Source organism: Sebastes fasciatus, chromosome 10, assembly GCF_043250625.1.
Source record: "Sebastes fasciatus isolate fSebFas1 chromosome 10, fSebFas1.pri, whole genome shotgun sequence".
NCBI lineage: Eukaryota > Metazoa > Chordata > Actinopteri > Perciformes > Sebastidae > Sebastes > Sebastes fasciatus.
The window spans coordinates 17641927-17661721 of record NC_133804.1 but is presented as its reverse complement, the minus strand read 5'-3'; the positions used below and the strand labels follow the sequence as shown (position 1 = coordinate 17661721).

Here is a 19795-nt window from a genome sequence, read left to right as displayed (position 1 = left end):
CTATCAAAATGAGAGAATTTCAAAATAAAAGTCAGTGTCTTGATGACCTCTGGGTGACACAGTCCTTGACATGACCCTCAATGCCCCATTAAAGACACACAACTATAATTTTCCCAATTTTAATTAGTGTCTCTTCCAGTGAGACGTTCTTGTGTGAGTCAAACATCTGATGAACGCCAATCAATCGTATGTATCATAGAAAGATTAAATAAAAACCCACATAGCCGCGAGTCAGATGGTAGAGTATTCCTTTTTTATTTATCTGGCAAAATAATAAAAAAGGAAGCATTTGGAAAGAGTCAAAGCTAACAGTCAGGAAATACAAAAATATAGATAAAACAATTCTAACAGCTGTTTTGATTTATTTCCTCTTTCTCTCTCCAAATGGGAAAAAAACTATATTTCTTTGGATCAACATATAATAATATGGACTGTATATTTAGAAGATATCTTTTACACAGGATGCACAAATCCATGTTCAGCCCCCATCATGCAACCTCCAACTACCCATCAGTTCATGATCCGGTAATGTCCTTTCATCAGTTTGCAAATCATCCCCCCCCTCCCCCCATATTTATTTCTAATAGATACCCAAATATTATCCCCTAATGAAGATGGACGTGCCCCCCCCCCCCCAAAACCCCTCCAGTCTCTCTCTGGTGAAACAGATCACAGGTACACCTCCTCATGGCGTGTCAGGAAGCCTGGAGACTCACAGCTTGATGGAGGACGATGCTGTTCATGCTTGTGGTTGGACTTTTGTCTGGAGACTCCTGATGCAAAGCGTTGTTATGGCTGGTCTCCAGGCTGCCCCCTCCAAACCCCTCTCCTCCTCCTTTAGGCATCCAGGGATGTTTTGTCGTAGTCGGCGCGTTTGGACGGGGGCACCAGATGTAGAGGCAGCGTGGGCGGCAGCTCGTGGCCCTCCAGCTTCACCTTGATGAGGTGGTTGGCCAGGGCGAACTCGTCTTCGTCGAGGAGGCCGTCTTGATCCACGTCTGCTAGCTTCCAGATCTTTCCCAGGACCGTGTTGGGCAGCTTGGACTTCAGCATCTCCTTCTTTGCTGCGGCGCCGGACACTTTGCCGTTGATGGGAGAGAGGGTGTAGAAGATCTCGTCATATGTGGGCTTGTCGCGGCCCACCACCCACTCCAGCTCGTCGATGCCTTCGCTGGCACCTTCTCCGTAGCCGTGACCGAAGGGGCCGCTCATGGTTCCCTCAAAGCATCCACCCTTGACGGACTGGCTGGGCATGGCGGCCTCTTCCTGGCGCACCAAGGCCATAAGACGGGCGATGTCGTTGGCCAGCATGTCCTCCACAGCCTCCAGCAGCTTGGGCCTCAGCGGTGCGAACTTAGTGAAGTCCTGGCCATTGAGCTGCTCCTGAAGGGATGGGGGGGTTGAGAGAAAACAGGATTTGGTGATAGAAATAGATCAGTCGTCAATGGCGACCAATGGGCGTAGCGTACAAGAAGCAGGATTTCCTGACAAACCAGGAAGAATAAATCTCATCCCCGTCCTGGCCCATCCTGGAGGGCAAGGGGCAGGAAAGAAGGGCAAAGATGTGAAGGTTGGAAGGTCGTTCTACTCTGAACCGTTTGTTTCCAACACTTTATATAGCACGCCACAAATAGAGTCAAAGTTGTTATTTCATCAAATATGTAACACTGAATGGTACATCACAGTCTACTGTGTAGGTAGCTGGATTTTTGTTGTAAGAGTAGCGTGCGTAGAGTGTGTGTGTGTGTGTGTGTGTACGTGGGAAGTGAGTGGTGAAGCGTCGGTGACGGCAGCAAGTAACGTTATTGACTCCGGCCCAAGCAGGAAAAGTTATCAGTGTTTGGTTTGTCCTTTCTGTGCTACTGTAGAAACATGGCGGTGCAACATGGTGGACACCGTGGAGAGGACCCGCTCCCTATGTAGATATAAACAACACGTTCTAGTATTCCATTTCTGCCAATAGATCCCCCTAAATGTTACACACACATCTTACCTGCATCTTGGCCAGGTTGGGGAAGTCTCCAGGTGAGATCTGGTGCTCCTTCTCGATCCGATGGTAGATCTCTCCCAGGTTGGCTATAAGCTCCTTCTTCTTGGAATCCTTTCCAAACACACTCGGCATGTCCTTTTTCAGAGAGCTGATAATATAGGCCTGCACCTGGACAACAGAAAGGAAATAGGACGGACTTACTTTCAGTGATTTTTGAACGGTGCTTTTGTGGCAACTAATTAATGAACAAATGAGTTAGTGAACTGAGTTTTGGTGTTCAAGGACAGATAACCTATATGGATTTGATACTGTAGTAAAGTACATGGAGAGAGACCTGACTGGAAACCCCACTAACTCTTTACACGTCACAAAATGAACATCTAAATGAGAGGATTTCTGATGCCACCAAGAAAAAGATAACTCTCTCTCACTCAAAAATGTGTTCAGCTTATTGTAACTTCACTTGGATGTTTGAGTTTCACTGTGCTGAGTTTGACACTAGAAGTCTGTTTTCACATTCATCTGCTAAAGTTTTTGCTGTGCTCACTTTAAATCTAAGTTCAACACGTTGTGTTTACAATTTTGTGACATCACAACTAGTCTGGAAGCCAATCATGGTCCAGTATGCAGCTATGATGTGGAAACACATGCACTGAGAATGAGGACTGAGTGGAGTAAGAAACATTTTGTGTCCAACAGTTAAACTTTAAAAAAAAATATATATATATATATATTTGCGTATTTATAGATGTTGGATTTTCTAATGAGACACAGGCAGAAGGATTAAATGTAATTTTAAGAATATTTATTTATCAATACATTTAATCAAACCTATCAAAGTAGGGCTGAACTATTTTGAAAAAATATCTTATTGCGATTACTTTGACTGATATTGCAATTGTGATATGAATTGTGGTATTAGAAGGAATGATAATTCTACATCATTATTCTCATTTTCATTGAAAAACATTAAAATTATTATGGTTAGATTTTTGCGGGGATCTGTACCAAACAAAGATGTGAAGTCTGTAGAATATGATGTGTAGGCCAGGACATCTCTGCAGCACCACAATATTTAATTTAAAATGGTATTTTGACACACATTTTGCCTATAATAAATATTGAGACTACTGAGATTTGAAAATTGCGATGAAATTTCGATTAATTGTGCAACCCTATATCAGAGTATTTTCATGGGGGATTTTTAAAGTTGGGAATTTACCAAATATACATATAGACTGATAGCAGAAACATCAAATAATCCCTCTTGCTCTGACAAACAATTGTTCTCACTTCTGCCTTTGGCTAGTTAAGAAACTAAACACTAAGAAAGTTGCATAAAACAGGACATTTTGTGTAATCCCCCTCATGTGGGGCTGGAGGACAGGGGTAGTCTTGAGAAAGAACAAGAGTGAAAATAAGATGTGTTAATGCAGCTTTTTAATCAGATGCTTTTTAGTCACTCTAGCAGCATGGCTGTCTGTCTGACCACCACTCTGGTCCTGACCTGAACTATTGGATGGATTGACATGAATTTGACCTTTAGGTCAAAGCACCAGCATGGCTGTAGTAATACCCATATTACTGTACTATTTAATATGCCAGAAAAAGAAGAGATTAGTGTGTCCCTAATGACATAGTATGTCAAAAATACCAGGATGCCCTACTGCATCCAGTCACATTTAGCAGTATGCAAGTCAGCATGCTTTTCTGGCTATTCTGACCCACAATCCTCTGCACAGCGGAAGATACGTCACATCGACTGAGCCGCCAAGAGAGAGCACAGACAGATGACAGCCTGAAGACAGCTCATTGACAAATATCAAATATATCAGATAAACAGGCAAGAGGGTCAAAGTTCAAGGTGCAATGTTACGACAAAGTAGTATGTCCCAATTGTATGTGTACTGCAGCAGTACATACTTTGAAAGGGCAGCTGCACTAAAAGTAAAAGTAAAAGTATGTGATTAGGAACATAGCCTTAGTCTTGATAATACTGACCTTGGCGAGGCGTGCCCGTTTGATGAGGTCATTGAGTTTGCGTAGAGCTGCGTTACGTGGCAACGACTGGATGTCCAAGAACAGGTCCTGCTCCTCTGCCTCAAACAACTTCCTGTTGTCCGGGACCAACAGAGGCTGGGCCCAGAACGACCCGATGTACACGCGCACCACCTGGAATAAAGGTAACCTTCATTAATCTCCACTGTTCATCAGGTTACACTTGACTGCCCGCACCCATACCAGAGGACATTCTTTCACAAGTCACATACATGACACTGATATCAGGCTAGAATGTTTAAACAGACACAAAAACACATATGTATACTCAAAATAGACATAAAGTGTGTGTGACAATGCAAGGTTGACTGTGAGGTTGACAGATAATAACATTTTAAAACGTATTTGTTCTGTGCTTCACATCCGGTAGAGCAGCTTCACAGTACAATGCATTCTCAAAGTCAATGAATAATTATCTCCATGATCCAAAGGTTTCTCTGGGACCGGTTTATGAATATGGCCCCAGATCAAACATTAACTACGCAGTCAGGGAAGAATCATAAGACAAGCTTCACAAAGGTCACACGATATCAGGTTGTACAAGTTCTCTCTTGTGTCTTTTGTTACAATGACAAACTGAGAACATTAGCTGGAATAATCTTAAAACATGTCACTATTCAATTACCGCGTCCTTGGAAAAATCATCGGACCTCGGCCACATTTTCCCTCAAAACATTAACAATTCAGTCCCAGATCTTCTCACCTCAGGCGTGTTGATGATTTTCCCCAAAGACCACATCAGCGCTCCGTAGACCCTCATCAGCTGCTGAGTGCTGATCTGGTCCGCCTTGTTCAGCACCACGCGCATTTTGTCCTCGTGGTTCTTCAGAGCTCGGATCACCTCGGAGAACTCGTCCGAGATGTCCAGCTTGTGGGCGTCGAACAGGAGGATGATGCGGTCCACGCGCTCTGCGAACCACTCCAGCACCGCGGCGAAGTCGTAACCTTGAGAGAGCAAAGAGAGGAGAGACCGGCTGATTAAAGATGGGATCTGCACTGACAATGTTGTTCCCCCTGATGACTTCCACTAGTGCCCTAAATGTATTCATATAGCCTAATGATGTCATCATTAATTTAAATTGGCCATTGATGCTATACTATATTACAACAATATGAACATCTCAAACTGCAAAACAACTTAAATGATGCACTAATTGAAGGTAAATCTTGTCTCTGTATATAATAAGGTCAACAGGAAGTGTAACCAGGCACGTCATGGCTGATTAACTTCTTTTGGATGCGTGTCAGGCCCTTTTGGAAGAGAACGTGTCTTTAGACAGCGTGCTGATATATTGGCAGAGACAGGCGAATGGGGCAGGACGCGTTGCCTTACATGGTATCATTGGGGCATTAATTGTGCTAATTTACAATTCTCATGAAAGTGCACTCATTTAGGTGACATTCATCATGTTTACGTGGGTCAATTACACAGTTATCTGAAGTTAGGATCATTTGCTGAACGTGGCGCACTCGTACGAGCCCACTGTACGAAAAAAGGTAAAAGAAAGTTAAGACAAGAATAGGAAAATGTTTTTGCATGAGGCCCAATGTGAGGATAGGTAGTATTCAGATTTAGCATGCATTATCATGTCAACTACTCAGTTTCTTTGTTGCCTAAATTATATTTGGCAGTTATGTTTAGTACTAGAGGAATTTTTTGAAGCCAATACTTATATTGATTTGTTTATTTAAATTGTGACCAAGACGTATTCGAAATCTTGCTATCAGAACCGAGCATACTGGTGTGGAGAAATACAAGAGTCCAACCTGACAAAGAGCTCAATGGCTCCAATCAGTCAATAAATTGTGTGTGGGTGCAGTTTTATTGTGGATTCTACGTTCATATTCCAAGTCATGTTGATCCATTAGTGTTTAGATAAGGGCTGTCAAGAGGCAGCACAGTTTCTCCCTGGTTACCTATTAACTAGCTTTACTGAGACAGCAGGAGCGGCGTATGAAGGTAAAGACAGTTTGAAGTCCTTCTGGAAAATGTATTAGGATTGAAATGACCTTATCAAAGACAGTTTTCAGCAATGTGCCTCATAAGAAACAAGCCCAATAGTACTGGAAGAAAAAAGAGGAAGCAAAAAAGCAAACGTTTGAGATAGACCGGATATATAAGTGTTAAAATATCATGCTATGCAGTGCCGTTGATGACGATAACACCAAAAAGTGTCACGCCTGAGCTGGAGTACAGAAACTCACTGTACTATTCACTTCCTTTGGTTATTTAGGAAACAAGAGGGCTAAATCAAATTACAAAAAATGGGACTTTTTCACTGAGCTTTGCCTCGAGGAGCCGAGGAGGGAGTGAGGAAGAGGGAATTATGGTTCTGATTAGCGTCCGTGTGTCATCTGATCAGAGAAGAATGCAGTTGCTCTAAAAGCTCATCTCGGCTGTCGCACAATCAGCGGCAGATCTGCTGCACATGCATTCCAACATAGCTGGCTTTTGTCTGTGTCTATGCACATGTATACAACAGAGAGACACGGAGATACAGTAGATGGACAAAACTGTGATGTAGATAGATAAAAAATGAGAGAGAGAAAGGGCAAGTAAAAGTAAAAGTAAAAGACAAACATGAATGTAATAAGAGATGGACATAGAGGAGGGACACCTTCAACAAAAAGGAGTTTGTGCCTGTTTGTGCCTGTTTGTGCGCATGACGACATGTGAAAGCAGGGGGGGGGGGGATAAAAGGGGAATATTTAAAGTTCAAGATCCCTGTGGGAGCCAGCCGAGGACTTTTGCTCATTCTCTCTCAAGTCTGTTTTTAACACACGGGTCAGGGAATCAGACAGAGGGACAGCTGCTCAAGCTTAGATTTACTTATAGCACATAGCATCGACAACTGCTGTGTCTCTAGCATGTGTTTAGACGACATACAGGGTCACACCCATGTATTCATTGGCCAAATATTGACAGAGAGCAGCAAAGTGGGAAGATTAGGCTGTAGAGTTGTTTGTCTTGTTGAAAAATCTAAAATGTGGTCATATTAGAAAACACACTTTCATCCAAATCTCATGGATAAATAAATGAATAGTTTGGTATTTTGGGAAAAACGTATTCACTTTCTTGCTGAGAGAGAGTTAGTTGAGAAAATCAATCAATACCATTGTCATGTCAGCACAGTAAATATGAAGCTACAGCCTGGGGCTGGTTAGCTTAGCTTTGCATAAAGGCTGGAGATAGGGGGGAAACACTTAACTTAGCTCTGTCCGGAGGCAAGATAATCCACCTACCATTAACATGTTATATCTTGTTTGTTTAATACATACAAAAACAAAACAAAAAAAACATCCCTTTATACACTGTGAAATTGAGATGGACAATTTTCACTATTCCTTTTTACCTTTTCTAGACTGAAGAATGAATGAATGAATGAATAAATAAATAAATTATTAAATACAAATATATGTAAATATATATATAAAAATATAAAAGAATCTGGCGATACGATTCTTATCATGATACAGAGGTTACGATTCAATATTGCGATATTTTGCAATACTGTAAGCAAGGCAATATGCTGTGACTTTTTTAATCTAATTTTAGGAAAACTGTCATTGTATAAAGATTCAATGACTTAAACGATCAATCAATTATCAAAATAGTTGCCGATTAATTTTCGGATGATCAACTAATCAATGAATTGACCAATAGTTTCATCTCTTAAAGGAATAGTTCGGCACATAAAAACACAACTTGTTGTTTCTACACTTCAGTTTTTATACATAGTAAACAAACAAGATATAACAAGTTAATTAGTGAGCTTTATTTTTACTTGATTTAGTTACCTTTGGAGAGAGCATGGCTAGCTGTTTCCCCCTGTTTCCAGCCTTTATGCTAAGCTAAACTAACTGTCTCTGCCAGGTAGCTTCATATTTAGCATACAGACATGAGAGTGGTATTTAACTTCTAATATAACTCTGAGCAAGAAGGTGAATATGTGTTTCCCAAAAACTACTCCTTAAAACAAAGCTACAGGGATACATTATGGCCACAAGTTCTAAGGTTCAACTTAGCTTCTGACAAATCGTTTTTTTCTTCCTGTCAGCTAAATTTGCTGAATAGTATTAAACGTGTCATTATCCATGTCAAGTCATCAGCAACGACTATGGGAAAGATGCCAAGCAGTTCTGCAAAATCACAGTTTCGTTATAGTTTTCGACACTTCACTGAGGAACAACCTCTTACATGCTGACCTCATCAAAAAAGAATTCATAATCAAAGCATTATGCAATAACAAAGCGTCGATGAATGGAAAACACAAATTCATTGTTTCTGAGTATAAAGCTGGCTGTACCGACACACACACACACACACACACACACACACATGCCCGTCACACCTCAGCTGCACAATCAGTCCTGTTTATATATGACACAGTGAGTACAGTATGTCTGGGTAGTACAGTTTAGTATCTGTGTTTATGTAGAAACAGTTAAGAGGATAACCGCTGTGTGTGTGTGTGTGTGTGTGTGTGTGTGTGTGTGTGTGTGTGTGTGTGTGTGTGTGTGTAGGCTTGAGAAAGCGAGAGAGTGTATGTGCCTTTCTGTTCTGTTCTCGTAAGGATGTAAGTATGTATGAAATAAAACTGAGGTATGAGGTATCAGATTGCGTCTCTTTTTGAAGAGGGTCACCTTGACATGAGACAGTCTTTTCATTCATACAGACACTTCCTGTTTCTTTCTTATCAGATGGCACTACTTTACGCTTGTATGTTTACTGTCGCTTGTTTGGCCTTTTCAGTGCCAACGATCCGTACTCTCTGTCTCTCCTTCTGCTGTCAGTGTGTCAGTGTGCTGACTTGACTATGACTTGCCCCAAAACTGCATGTGATTATCATAAAGTGGGCATGTCTGTAAAGGGGAGACTCGTGGGTACCCATAGAACCCATTTTCATTCACATACAGTATCTTGAGGTCAGAGTTCAAGGGACCCCTTTGAAAATGGCCATGCCAGTTTTTCCTCGCCAAAATTGAGTGCACGTTTGGTGTGGTATTTAGCCTTCTTTGCGACAAGCTAGTATGACATGGTTGGTACAAATGGATTCATTAGGGTTTTCTAGTTTCATATGATGCCAGTATCTTCACTCTAGCTAAAAGTGAGCCTGCTACAACCTCCAAAAGATCAATTTTATTAATGTGTTAAAGAAATAAGTGGCGTTATTATTATCATTATGGATTATTATCATTATCGCATTAACTTTGACAGCCCTACTATTTTATTACCAGTTAATCTGACGACAATTTTCTCTGTTAATTGATAAATGGTTTGATCCATGAAATGTCAGAAAACAGTGAAAAATTGCTCATAAAAATGTCCTAAAGCCCAAAGTAATGTCTTCAAATTGCTTGTTGTGTGCTTCCAACCAACAGAGAAAAGCAGTAAATCCTCATATGGGAAGCTATAACCAAAGAACATTTGGCTCTTCAATAATGTAAATAGTTGCAGATTAATTTTCTGTTGATTGTCATTTAAACTCAACGCTAAATATTTATTCTCTCTCTTCCTTCTTGCTGTGTGTCGTGGGAAATCCAACTCAACAATAAAGAGCAGATTTACTGACTGTGTATCAGCTCTATGAGGGGGTGGTGGTGGTGGTGGGAGGGGGGGGGCAGTCTTGGGAAACTCTCTGCTATGTTTGCCATTTTACTCCACATCCTTTCCCTAGAGTACACAAAAACTCTTGTATGTGTGCTTCCTCTTAAAGGGGCTCGAATCAGGTAGAAAAAGCAGAAGCTGTGTTCAGCTGCACTGTCATCTTCTGCCTGTGTTCTGTCGTATCATCAAAAGTAAAAGGAAAACTGTGTATGTGGCAATTCTGAAGAGACCCTGTAGGTCACAGAATTGTTGGACAAATGGATAAAAATATGAATTGATTTATTTCCACAGAGCGCAGGGAAATGACTCCGACATAAAGTGATAAATGATACAAGCACAGGACAAACAGAGAGGGCTCACAGCTACATAGAGGAAATGTTTTCGATTATTGTTGTTCATTTAACATAAACCTGGCCACGGGCCGATCTGAAAAACAGAAAGAAAGAAAAACAAAAAAGAAGGAAGGATGTGAGAGGAGCGTGCCGTACAAAACCACAGGTACAGAGACAGGAAATGAACTTCAAAGTGCTTTGCACCCTTTCCTTGCTACCGCCAAGCTGTGAAGGCCTCCATCAGGTTTACATGACTATTTGGTTAACGCTTTGACCTGAGGGCGTTAGGCGTTAAATACAGGTACAGGTTTGTTAAATACACTATGTGCTGGACTGCTACAGTTGTCTTTGTAGATCGCAATGCCAAACAGACATACCAGACTTAAGGAAAGGAAGAGTATGTAGGTCACCTGAGCATGTTTCCTTTTCATATTTGAACTGACTTCCTGTGGGTGGATTTTGTATGCATGCGATTGCGGTATTTCAGGGTGATTGAGCAGAGAGGGCAAGGCTCTGTTAAATAGTAATAGCGACTAGGTGAGTGAGAGAGTGGGTTAAGTGTGGGTGTTTACGTAAGACAGACCTCTGCTTATCCTCTGTTTCTCTCCGGACAGGATTCCAGGAGTATCGATGATACTGATGCTCTCCAGGACGGCGTTAGGCATCTGGGCACACATGAACCTGCCAAGAAAATACAGTAACGAGAGAGGGCAGAGTGCAGGTGAGAGAAAAAGAAAGTAAAAGGGAGTAGAAAGAAAGACAGGATCAAGAGTATGAGGCATAGGGGTAGAGGGGGAGGGTGGGAGAGACACAAAAACCAGTTGAGTCAGAGTGTTTATACATAAGCTTAGCATTAAACAGACATTATTCTGGAGCTTTTCAGTAACAACCTTCATGCTCTCAGGCACTAATGTTAGTTGAATACACCCTTGCTGGAAAAGACACACAGCTAAAACACAAAGTTTTAGAAGTTCTTGCAGTTAAACAATGTTCACATTTATATAATACGTTAATAATAGTGGGTAGATTTTAAAATAATAATGTCAAAGTACCAGAGTTTTTCCACACAGCACATTTGAAGCCTGTAGTTTGATTGACCTTGACACTAGGGCTGCAACTAACAATAATTCAAATTTAGAGCTGCAACAATTAATCGATTAGTTGTCAACTTTTAAATTAATCGCCCACTATTTTGATAATCGATTAATCAGTTTGAGTACTTTTTTCTTCACTCCTCTATGACACTAAACTGGGTATCTTTGAGTTGTGGACAAAACAAGACATTTGAGGATGTCATCTTGGGCTTTGGGAAACACTGATCGACATTTTTCACCACTTTCTGACATTTTATATACCAAACAACTAATCAATTAATCGATAAAATAATCAACAGATTAATCGACAATGAAAATGTTCGTTGCAGTCCTATTCTAATTACAGTATCGATTTATCTGCCTATTAATTTCTATATTAATGATGAATCATTTGGTCTGTAAAATGACATAATGGCCATAATTTCCTAAAGTCCAGAGTGACGTCTTCAATTTGCTTGTTTTGTTTGACCAGGAGTAAAAACAATCTAAGATATTCAGTTTACTATCACATAAGAGAAAGAAAAGCAGCAAATCCTCAATATTAAAAAGATGGAACCAATGAACATTTGGTAGTTGTGCTTGAAAAAATACTTAAATTATCAATCAATTATCAAAATAGTTGCCAATTAATTTTCCATTGGTTGACTAATTGATTAATCGACTAATTGTTTCAGCTCTAGTTGACACTCTGGTTCTTTGGATATTTTCCTGCAATAACAGTGAGACAACATGATTCAGATTTTCCATACAGTGGGGGAAGTCGCTTGTGGGAGGTTACCATTGATGTAGGAATGTTAGGGAAACACTGGGACAATACATTATTAAGTTATGAATTGTAGGCCTGAGTCATTCCCAATGCAACATCATTCACTACACAATGGTCTCCTTTAAGCTGGAACACTGAGGTTTAAACTTTAAAGGGGAGTGTTGCTCTCCAACAGAAATTGACTCACACAAACACAGACAGATATACACACTATAAAGCGTGAGAGGATGAGAGGTTTTGCATAAACCCATGGTGTCCCACTCAGGACAAAGAAGGGGATTGTTAAAGACACCCCACAGCTCAGAGTACTACTCCTCGCTCTGCTGCCCTCTCACTCAGTCTGAACCGATACTCTCAACATGAGCTCAGAGGCACTGGGTCATAAGACCGGGAGAACTGTGCTTTTACATTCCAGCTGCAACCACACTGAGGGCAGACACACACACACACACACTCACCAACCACAAACCCTAACATACCACACATAGGGAGGAAAAAGGAAAATCCAAGGACAATGAACAAGTCAAAGAAATATGAGAGGTAGGCTTCTCACATATAGATCCAGTGCATGCTATAACATTACAATAGCAGTGACTTCCAAAGATAACAAACATGCAGGTTTTTTCCACTCCCTGTCAAAGCTGGTGGCGTATGATATCCAGTTGGAATTTTGGCGCATGTCTTCCATTTAACTATCTATCCCGACATTTTCCACAGAGAGCACTGTAGGAAAAAATGCTCCGATGAACTCAAGCTGGAATTCTCAGAAGCACAGGACCCTACCAGGCACAGGGGCCCCGAGTTATCTAAAATGCTTCGCTGTTTAATTATGTCTCGAGAAAGTGAGAAACTCATCTTCTCTGTGAGGCTGCGGCCCTGGCATGAAGGCCTGGGTTAATAGTAGGGCTGGGACGATACACCTATCTCCCGATTCGATACTATCACGATACTTGGGTGCCGATTTTTAAGTATTGCGATTCTACAAGTATTGTGATTCGATATTACGATTTATTGTGATTTTTCTTAACTTTTTTACCACTATGGGACCATGAGAAAAAGTTGAGTCATACACTTCTAGGAACCTTTACTTTGGAAAATACTTAAATAAATACAGTAAAAATGTTTGATATTCAGCATGTATGTAGTCAGAGATGTCCTGAAGTCAAATATATATCAGTCATTGTCAGGCATTATTTATTACATTCTTTCCATAAACTCAAAATTCAAAGAATAAAGACATTTCCCTCAAATTTTTTTTGATATTTTCTATCTAATTTATTAGGGAAATGTAGTGTTTTATACTTCTGGTGAATATAATCCAATCAATCATATTTCCATATGTATTTTGTATATTCAGTTCCCTTTGTTAACACCTTATTTTGAAAACTGGACGTAGTCACACATGTATACTTCCTCTAACCTCCCCAAGTCCGTCTCTAGCTCTCCCGTCAGCTCCGTTCTCTTTATACAGCCATGGTCAGTTCCATCGGGGCTGTTTTAATGTATTTAACATAAATGTCAGCATATGGGTGCTCTACAGTTGTAGCATCGGCTGATTTGATCACAGAGACGCGAGTGACGGCTTGACCGCATGTTGCCGCAATACGATAACGTTTCCTGTCCATGACAGAGTTAGCATGCAGCTTTAGCCATGATGTCTAGCTCTGCTTTTCCTGGTAATGTGTGAAACCCAAAGTGTTTCCATACTTTACTGTATGTGTAGTGTTTACCACGTTGGATTTAACATGTGAGAGTGCCGGTCGTATCCATGCGGATCCTCCGCCGTTTTCTACTTTCTCGTTTCGGCTCTCTGACTACGATTTGTTTTGGTTGGCGGATACAGAACGGATATGACGTCACGTTACTCTGACTACAACAATAAAAGCAAATATATTGATTATGGCATTAAAAAAATCAATTTCAAAATTGTAAAAATACATAGGTGAGTCATTTTTCTTTCCAACACCTAGTTAATGATCCACATCAGACCTCTTGACCAATGACCTTACCTCACAATGTAACCCTCAACTTCCCATAGAGAAGAGGAAACAGGGCGGCTGTCACTAGCACTAAGGATGTGGACAGGGTTGTTACAACTGTGTCACTTTCCCATGTTTACTTCCTCTAAAATCTTGACTTGTGTGTGTGAATAAAATATCTCTATGTCATATATATCTATACCTACATGTGTATTTGTTTATGTGCTCTGTAAGGCTGTGCATGTGTCAACCCCTATCTGAGTAAAGTGCAGAGTCAGTGTCCTGGAATAAAAGGCCATGAGCAGGACAGGACAGAGCGGGACAGTGTAGGCCAGGGTGGGCCAGTGCGGAACTTAAACTTTGCTGACTGTGGTTTTTACTGAGTAATGGCTTACAGAGAGCACAAACATACTGAGGCCCTCTGACTGCAGTGGTATTTTAACTAAAAGGAAGTAAGAGCTAAAAAAAAAATAAACAGGTTTATCTGGAGTTACTTTTAAGGAAATGTTTAGGATTTAGTACAAATCAGATGCACATGCAGAGGAACACAATGTGAAACCAGGCTGCTCCAAATAGAAATAATGGAAATGCTGTTAAAAAATGGCAAGCTAGTAGCCAGCCACTAGCTTTTGGGTTTGCCAAATCCAAACTGTAGGCGTGGGGGATCACATCAGTGATTTCTGTTTACTCTCTTCATAAATAACTGATTATATTGAGGGGTAAGTCCCAACCGAGGCTAGTAGTTAAAGGCTAACCTGCAGGTTGAATGACTATGGTTAAAGAGCTAACACCGTGGAACTGCCATCACGCTGAGCAAGGCCGTTTGTGCTCCTATGACATACTATTTTCTCCTCCACCTTAAAATCAGTCAATTAACTAATCCTTGATGTCTACATCTACCTACTTCTATGAATCAAAACACATTCAGTCAACCAGCAGCTGAAGGCCAAAAATACTTCAAAATCCAAATACTTTTGGCCTCCTCAAAAGGAAAGTGGAAAGCTGGCAGAGTCTGAGCCAAAAGCAGTCCAGATCCAAATGTTAGTCTGGATCTGGTTCTTGACAGGCTTTTTATCAATAGTAGGCCTGTTCTGGGCTGTGTGCCATCACAACTGATTAATTATGTTTAAGGCCTACACATACACAGAGCTGTTCAAAAAAGGTCACGCGCCTGCTATTGTCATACACACATTATGTTGCGTATGATCATGTGAGCTTTCCCCTAAACAAATGAAGGCCACTCAGGCCTGAATTCAAAGAGAACCACAAGTCCCGTGATGTGACAGGATCGCGTCCAACATTTTGACAAATGATGCTACAATGGACAATAGCCTTTGTTTGTACACAATCTTATCTGGTTTCCCCTCAAGTCTGTAATAAACTGCAGAGGGGTGAATGGTGGCCCGTGAGGTCCAACACCCCTCTATTATAAAATGTTATCTAAATTCACTTTTTAGAGTTTGACTGATGCTGTTTGGCAGACATTTGCACTCACGCAAGATAAAGCAAACACTTCACATAATTGAAGGAAGTGATCTCAATGGACAATAGGATATAGGTTTAACTGGGGAAGTGTCAACTTGAGTTTTTTGTAAATATGGCTACACAACCCACCCGATCATCTGAAGTTAATAAGAGATTAAGATTGTGACAGGTTAGTCATTTGTGTATTATTTGTCCATCTGTTTGGCTGGCTATTCCTGTGCAGGGTGACACCACCACACTGGGAAGAGAGGGGATATACCCACATCCTCTACAGGAAGTTACACCATCAACAACTGGATGTCAGCCACCTAATGTCATCACAAATCCACACACAAAAGATTGGATTAAGCGAGCATCGTCATGCTGGCTCTGACTCATAGTACCTGGCTTGTGCAGTCTCACCTTCCACTCTGAGTTTTCCCTCTATACTATTCATTTGTTTCACTTTCTCTTCTGCTTTTATTTTGCTGTTTTCTATCATTCCAATTTTTTTTTTTTACCATTCTCATCTTGCATTAATAGTGCTACTAGAATGAGAGTTTTTTGAATGGGTTTTTAGTTAGAGGCCTGAAATAAGGTCTGTGGTTAACACAAGTTTTGTTCTACAACATAAAATACATCAATAATCAGTAAATACCCCTAATGGAAAAATTCCATTGGCTTTTTGTCAAGGGAACCCAGGGAGATGCCAACTTCCTGGTTGACCTACAAAAATACGTCATCCCTGGAGCACTCTATTAGTTAACGCCCTACCTGAGCAATACTTCTTAGTCATGTGAGTTCTTGCCATGAGGACGTTTTTACATCAGACTTTAACGTCAGGCTGAACACCAGGTTTAAGTGTCACTGAGTGATTCACAAAATGTTGAGAAATGTTCTAGGTTTCCTCTGAATCTACAAGCTAAGAGCTGAATGACTTAGTGAAACAACTGCTGACTCAACAATGAACAATAAGAAGACAGACAGTCACACCAAAAACCTTTAAACCTTTGTGATAAGATTTCACAAGGCCTACACACAGGTAGTGGGTTGGCTTGTCGGCTTCTACTGATGAGGCAACACTTATATGACCAAGGGGTATGAAACTTATGGCACCTACATTCGAGGGTGCGACAAGGTCAGCTTGTTGCCTAGCAACACTTTCACATGTCTCTATGTTAAAGGGGCCACTCTGTGACTTTGGGACAAAACGATCTGTCACCACCAGTGGCTCCGCCAGGTGCTTTAAGTAAGAAGTGCCTGAAGAAGGGCAAGGTACAATGTTAAAAGGGACTGTATCTAAGTTTTACTCGTATAAATGTTTTTTAATCATTGCCAATGTGTGAACAGGTTGTAACCTAACCTAAGAAATGAGACCTTCCGAGACTTGTAGACTGCTTTTCATGTGAAGAATGTTTTTCCAGTATAATCCAACGGATGTGACGTCATGCAAGCTGGCGTGTGCCTTCAGGGCTAACAGTGCAACCACAGCTAACATTAGAAATGGAGTCCACTAACGCCAACAAACAACCAGCCCCCACCACAACACAAACTCCACGGAAGCACACAAAAAACAAAGTTATATCTAGTGAAGCCCGTCTTGCAAAACAGGAATGTAACCGATGTCGGGGGGGGGGGGAAACTAGGATCAACATCGGCCAGGCCTTCGAGTCATTGAGGGACCTTCGTTGGCAGGTCCTTCCTTCCTACAGCTGTCAGACTCCACAACCAGCACTGCTCCCAGTAGACCACTTACACACCAAAAACTGACAATAACCTGATATTTTCAAGTGGAATTTCATTCATTCATTCATTCATTCATTCTCACTGTGCAATATAATTTTTCCACTTGTGCAATTTTGTTAATAGTCTGTTTATTGTCAATACTGCATATACAGCTCCTATTTTTATACTTCCTTCTATTTAAATGGTTCATATTTTGTTACACTTTGTTTAGCTCTTTTTTTTTTTACTGTGTTAGCTGATGCATCTTGTTTTTTGCACTATCCCTTTTGCTGCTGTACACTGCAAATTTCCCCACTACGGGACTTATAATGGAATATCTTATCTTATCTTATCTTTTGGTAAGCTAACATTACTGCCAAGCACGTGAAATATATAGTGATATTGTGGTTTTAGCTGTCAATCACGTTCTGATGCTCACGTCTACGTAGTGCGAGAGCGAGCAACAGGACGCTGACTGTCGTTGGACTTAACGGCCACAGGTGTCACTGTTAACAAGCAATTTCTGATTCTTACATAGAGCCCCTTTAACTGGCAGGATTTAACCAAAGTGAATGTTGGAAAGCACCTTCCTGTCCTTTTGCTTTGCCATACACACATAGTTATTGACACTAAACACGTCTCAGGATAACGAAAGTGGGAAAACTTTCACACAGCTGGGAACATTGTGCAACAGCATACTGTGAATGTACCTGCATGTAAGGACATGTAGTGAGGCCATTTCAATGATGATGATGATGATGTGCTGTTATGACGCGGTTCTTAACACACAGCTGTGTGAACTAATGACAATGCAAGGACAGGCATGACTTTGACATGACATTTTGCATTTCAATCACCCCATGAATACATGATTGTAGGTCTCTAACTGTTCCTGTAATCCTAGTGCACCACATTTTTCACATTGCTGCAGTGTAAGCTCATTACTCTGGACTTGTTACCTGTTCAGAAACGCGTTGCCAAAGGCGTTGAGTTTGCGGAAGGGCTTCTTGGGGTCGACCACCAGCGCGTTACCCGGTATCACCCCGTCCTGATCGCCGTGCATCACCGCGATGAACGAGTCCGTGGTGGGCTCGGGGCCAATCCGCATCCCGGGGAAGTCCTGCTCCATGAGGTGCCGGATGAAGGTGGTCTTCCCGGTGGAGTACTGGCCCACCAGGAGCACCATGGGCTTGTTGTCGAAGTCGGCATCCTCCAGTGCGGGGGAGTGGAAGTCGTGGAACCGATACGCGTCCTCCAGCGGGAACAGCTTGGTCCGGTAGAGCCGCCGCAGACCCTCCGCCACGTTGTGGAACAGCTCCGGGTCCTTCTTCAAGTTCTTCCTGAACATGGTGGCTTTAGTTTGACACGGTGTGTGTCAGTATTATGTGTATGTTAGTGGTGTGGATCTCTCCTCCACCGTCAAGAGAGTAGCTGCCTGCTGGAGTGAAGCAACGGCTGGGCTGGGCGAGGTCTGTGGAAGTTTTTGTCTCCACCCTCCTCCTCTTTCTCTCTTAGCTAGCCTACTGCGAGTCACTCATTCACAGGGAGGACTCCCTCTTCAGCTGAACCGACGATAGTCAACTATACTCCGCCACAAACACGGAGCTCTACGCGGCTAGATACCGTGTAATACTACAGAGGTGTGACTAGTAACCGTAACAACTGCTCATAACGGTTAACGGCTAACTCGCTTAGCAACCGTCTGTCAGTTGAACCCCCCTCCTGGCTGGCTGGCACGCTCATACCGGAAATACATATATTTCACAATAAAAGCGTGAAAGGACGCCAGCCAGTCGAATAATATGAAACATGCTCCCAGCTTTAAATTCCATCTGTATTAGGGCTGTGTATTTACAATAATAGATATCCCAGCCAACATGGTTTGGTTTCCTGTTTTCAGACAGGAAAAAAGTAAATAAACTGAAGTATAAATATCAAAGTAATTACAGTAAATATATAGTGTGTATATATACACAGTAACATTTATTTACAAAAATATAAAGTACACATGAAGTGATAAAAAGACTAAAACTCTGTAGTTTTTTCTGCATTAAAAACAGATAAGATAAAAAGAAATGTACAAAGTGGGTCGTCCAAAATAAATAGAAAAATAAATAAATAATAATAATAGAAAATAATTTAGATCAGACTTTGAAAATGGATAACCATAATAATAATAATAATAAAAACATAACATGGGTTATGCTGGGGGTACCTGGGTACCAAGTGGGTTTATGTGCCCAAAATGGGCATCTTATGGGGCCCACTTGGATCAACTAAGTTGGTCCCGCTACCCAAGTGGGTTCTAGGTGGGTCACTAAAGGGGATTTATTGAATGGGCTCAGAATGGGCATCACAATTTCATTCACACAGTTACATATTCACACCTGCTGAGCAGTAACATTTTAACCTTTAACATGAAATGTTGGTTTCATATTCTATGTGGTTTTGGTTTTAATGTCAAATGGCTATATCAGTCACAGATATTCACAATGAGATCTACATTTATTTTCTGTTTAGTTTTTATCTGATTTAGGCTACTATGTCTTGACCTATAGCCACACTCAAATGACCGCATTCATTCATTCATTCATTCATGTCAGTGAAACTTCCAGTAACCTGTTGGCCTTTAACAGCAAATGTGGGTTTCATATTCATATGTGGTTTTGGTTTTCATTTCAAATGGCTATATCTAGTTGCACACAGTCACAATGATCTATATTTATTTTCTGTTTTGTTTTTACTTTACTGAGTGTATTTCTCAGACTGGGGGATGTGT

General features: G+C 41.1%; 1 protein-coding gene across 1 annotated transcript; it reads right to left on the bottom strand.

Annotated features, from left to right (window-relative positions):
* Nucleotides 1–231: 231 nt before the first annotated feature.
* On the bottom strand, nucleotides 232–18740 carry ehd1a (EH-domain containing 1a). The gene is made up of 6 exons (XM_074648664.1): nucleotides 17976–18740; nucleotides 10572–10669; nucleotides 4752–4993; nucleotides 3992–4162; nucleotides 1994–2158; nucleotides 232–1383 (listed from the first exon to the last, which is right to left on the bottom strand). Exons 1-6 carry the CDS (start codon nucleotides 18362–18364, stop codon nucleotides 838–840), a joined length of 1611 nt encoding a protein of 536 aa, XP_074504765.1. The 5' UTR covers nucleotides 18365–18740; the 3' UTR covers nucleotides 232–837.
* Nucleotides 18741–19795: the final 1055 nt, after the last annotated feature.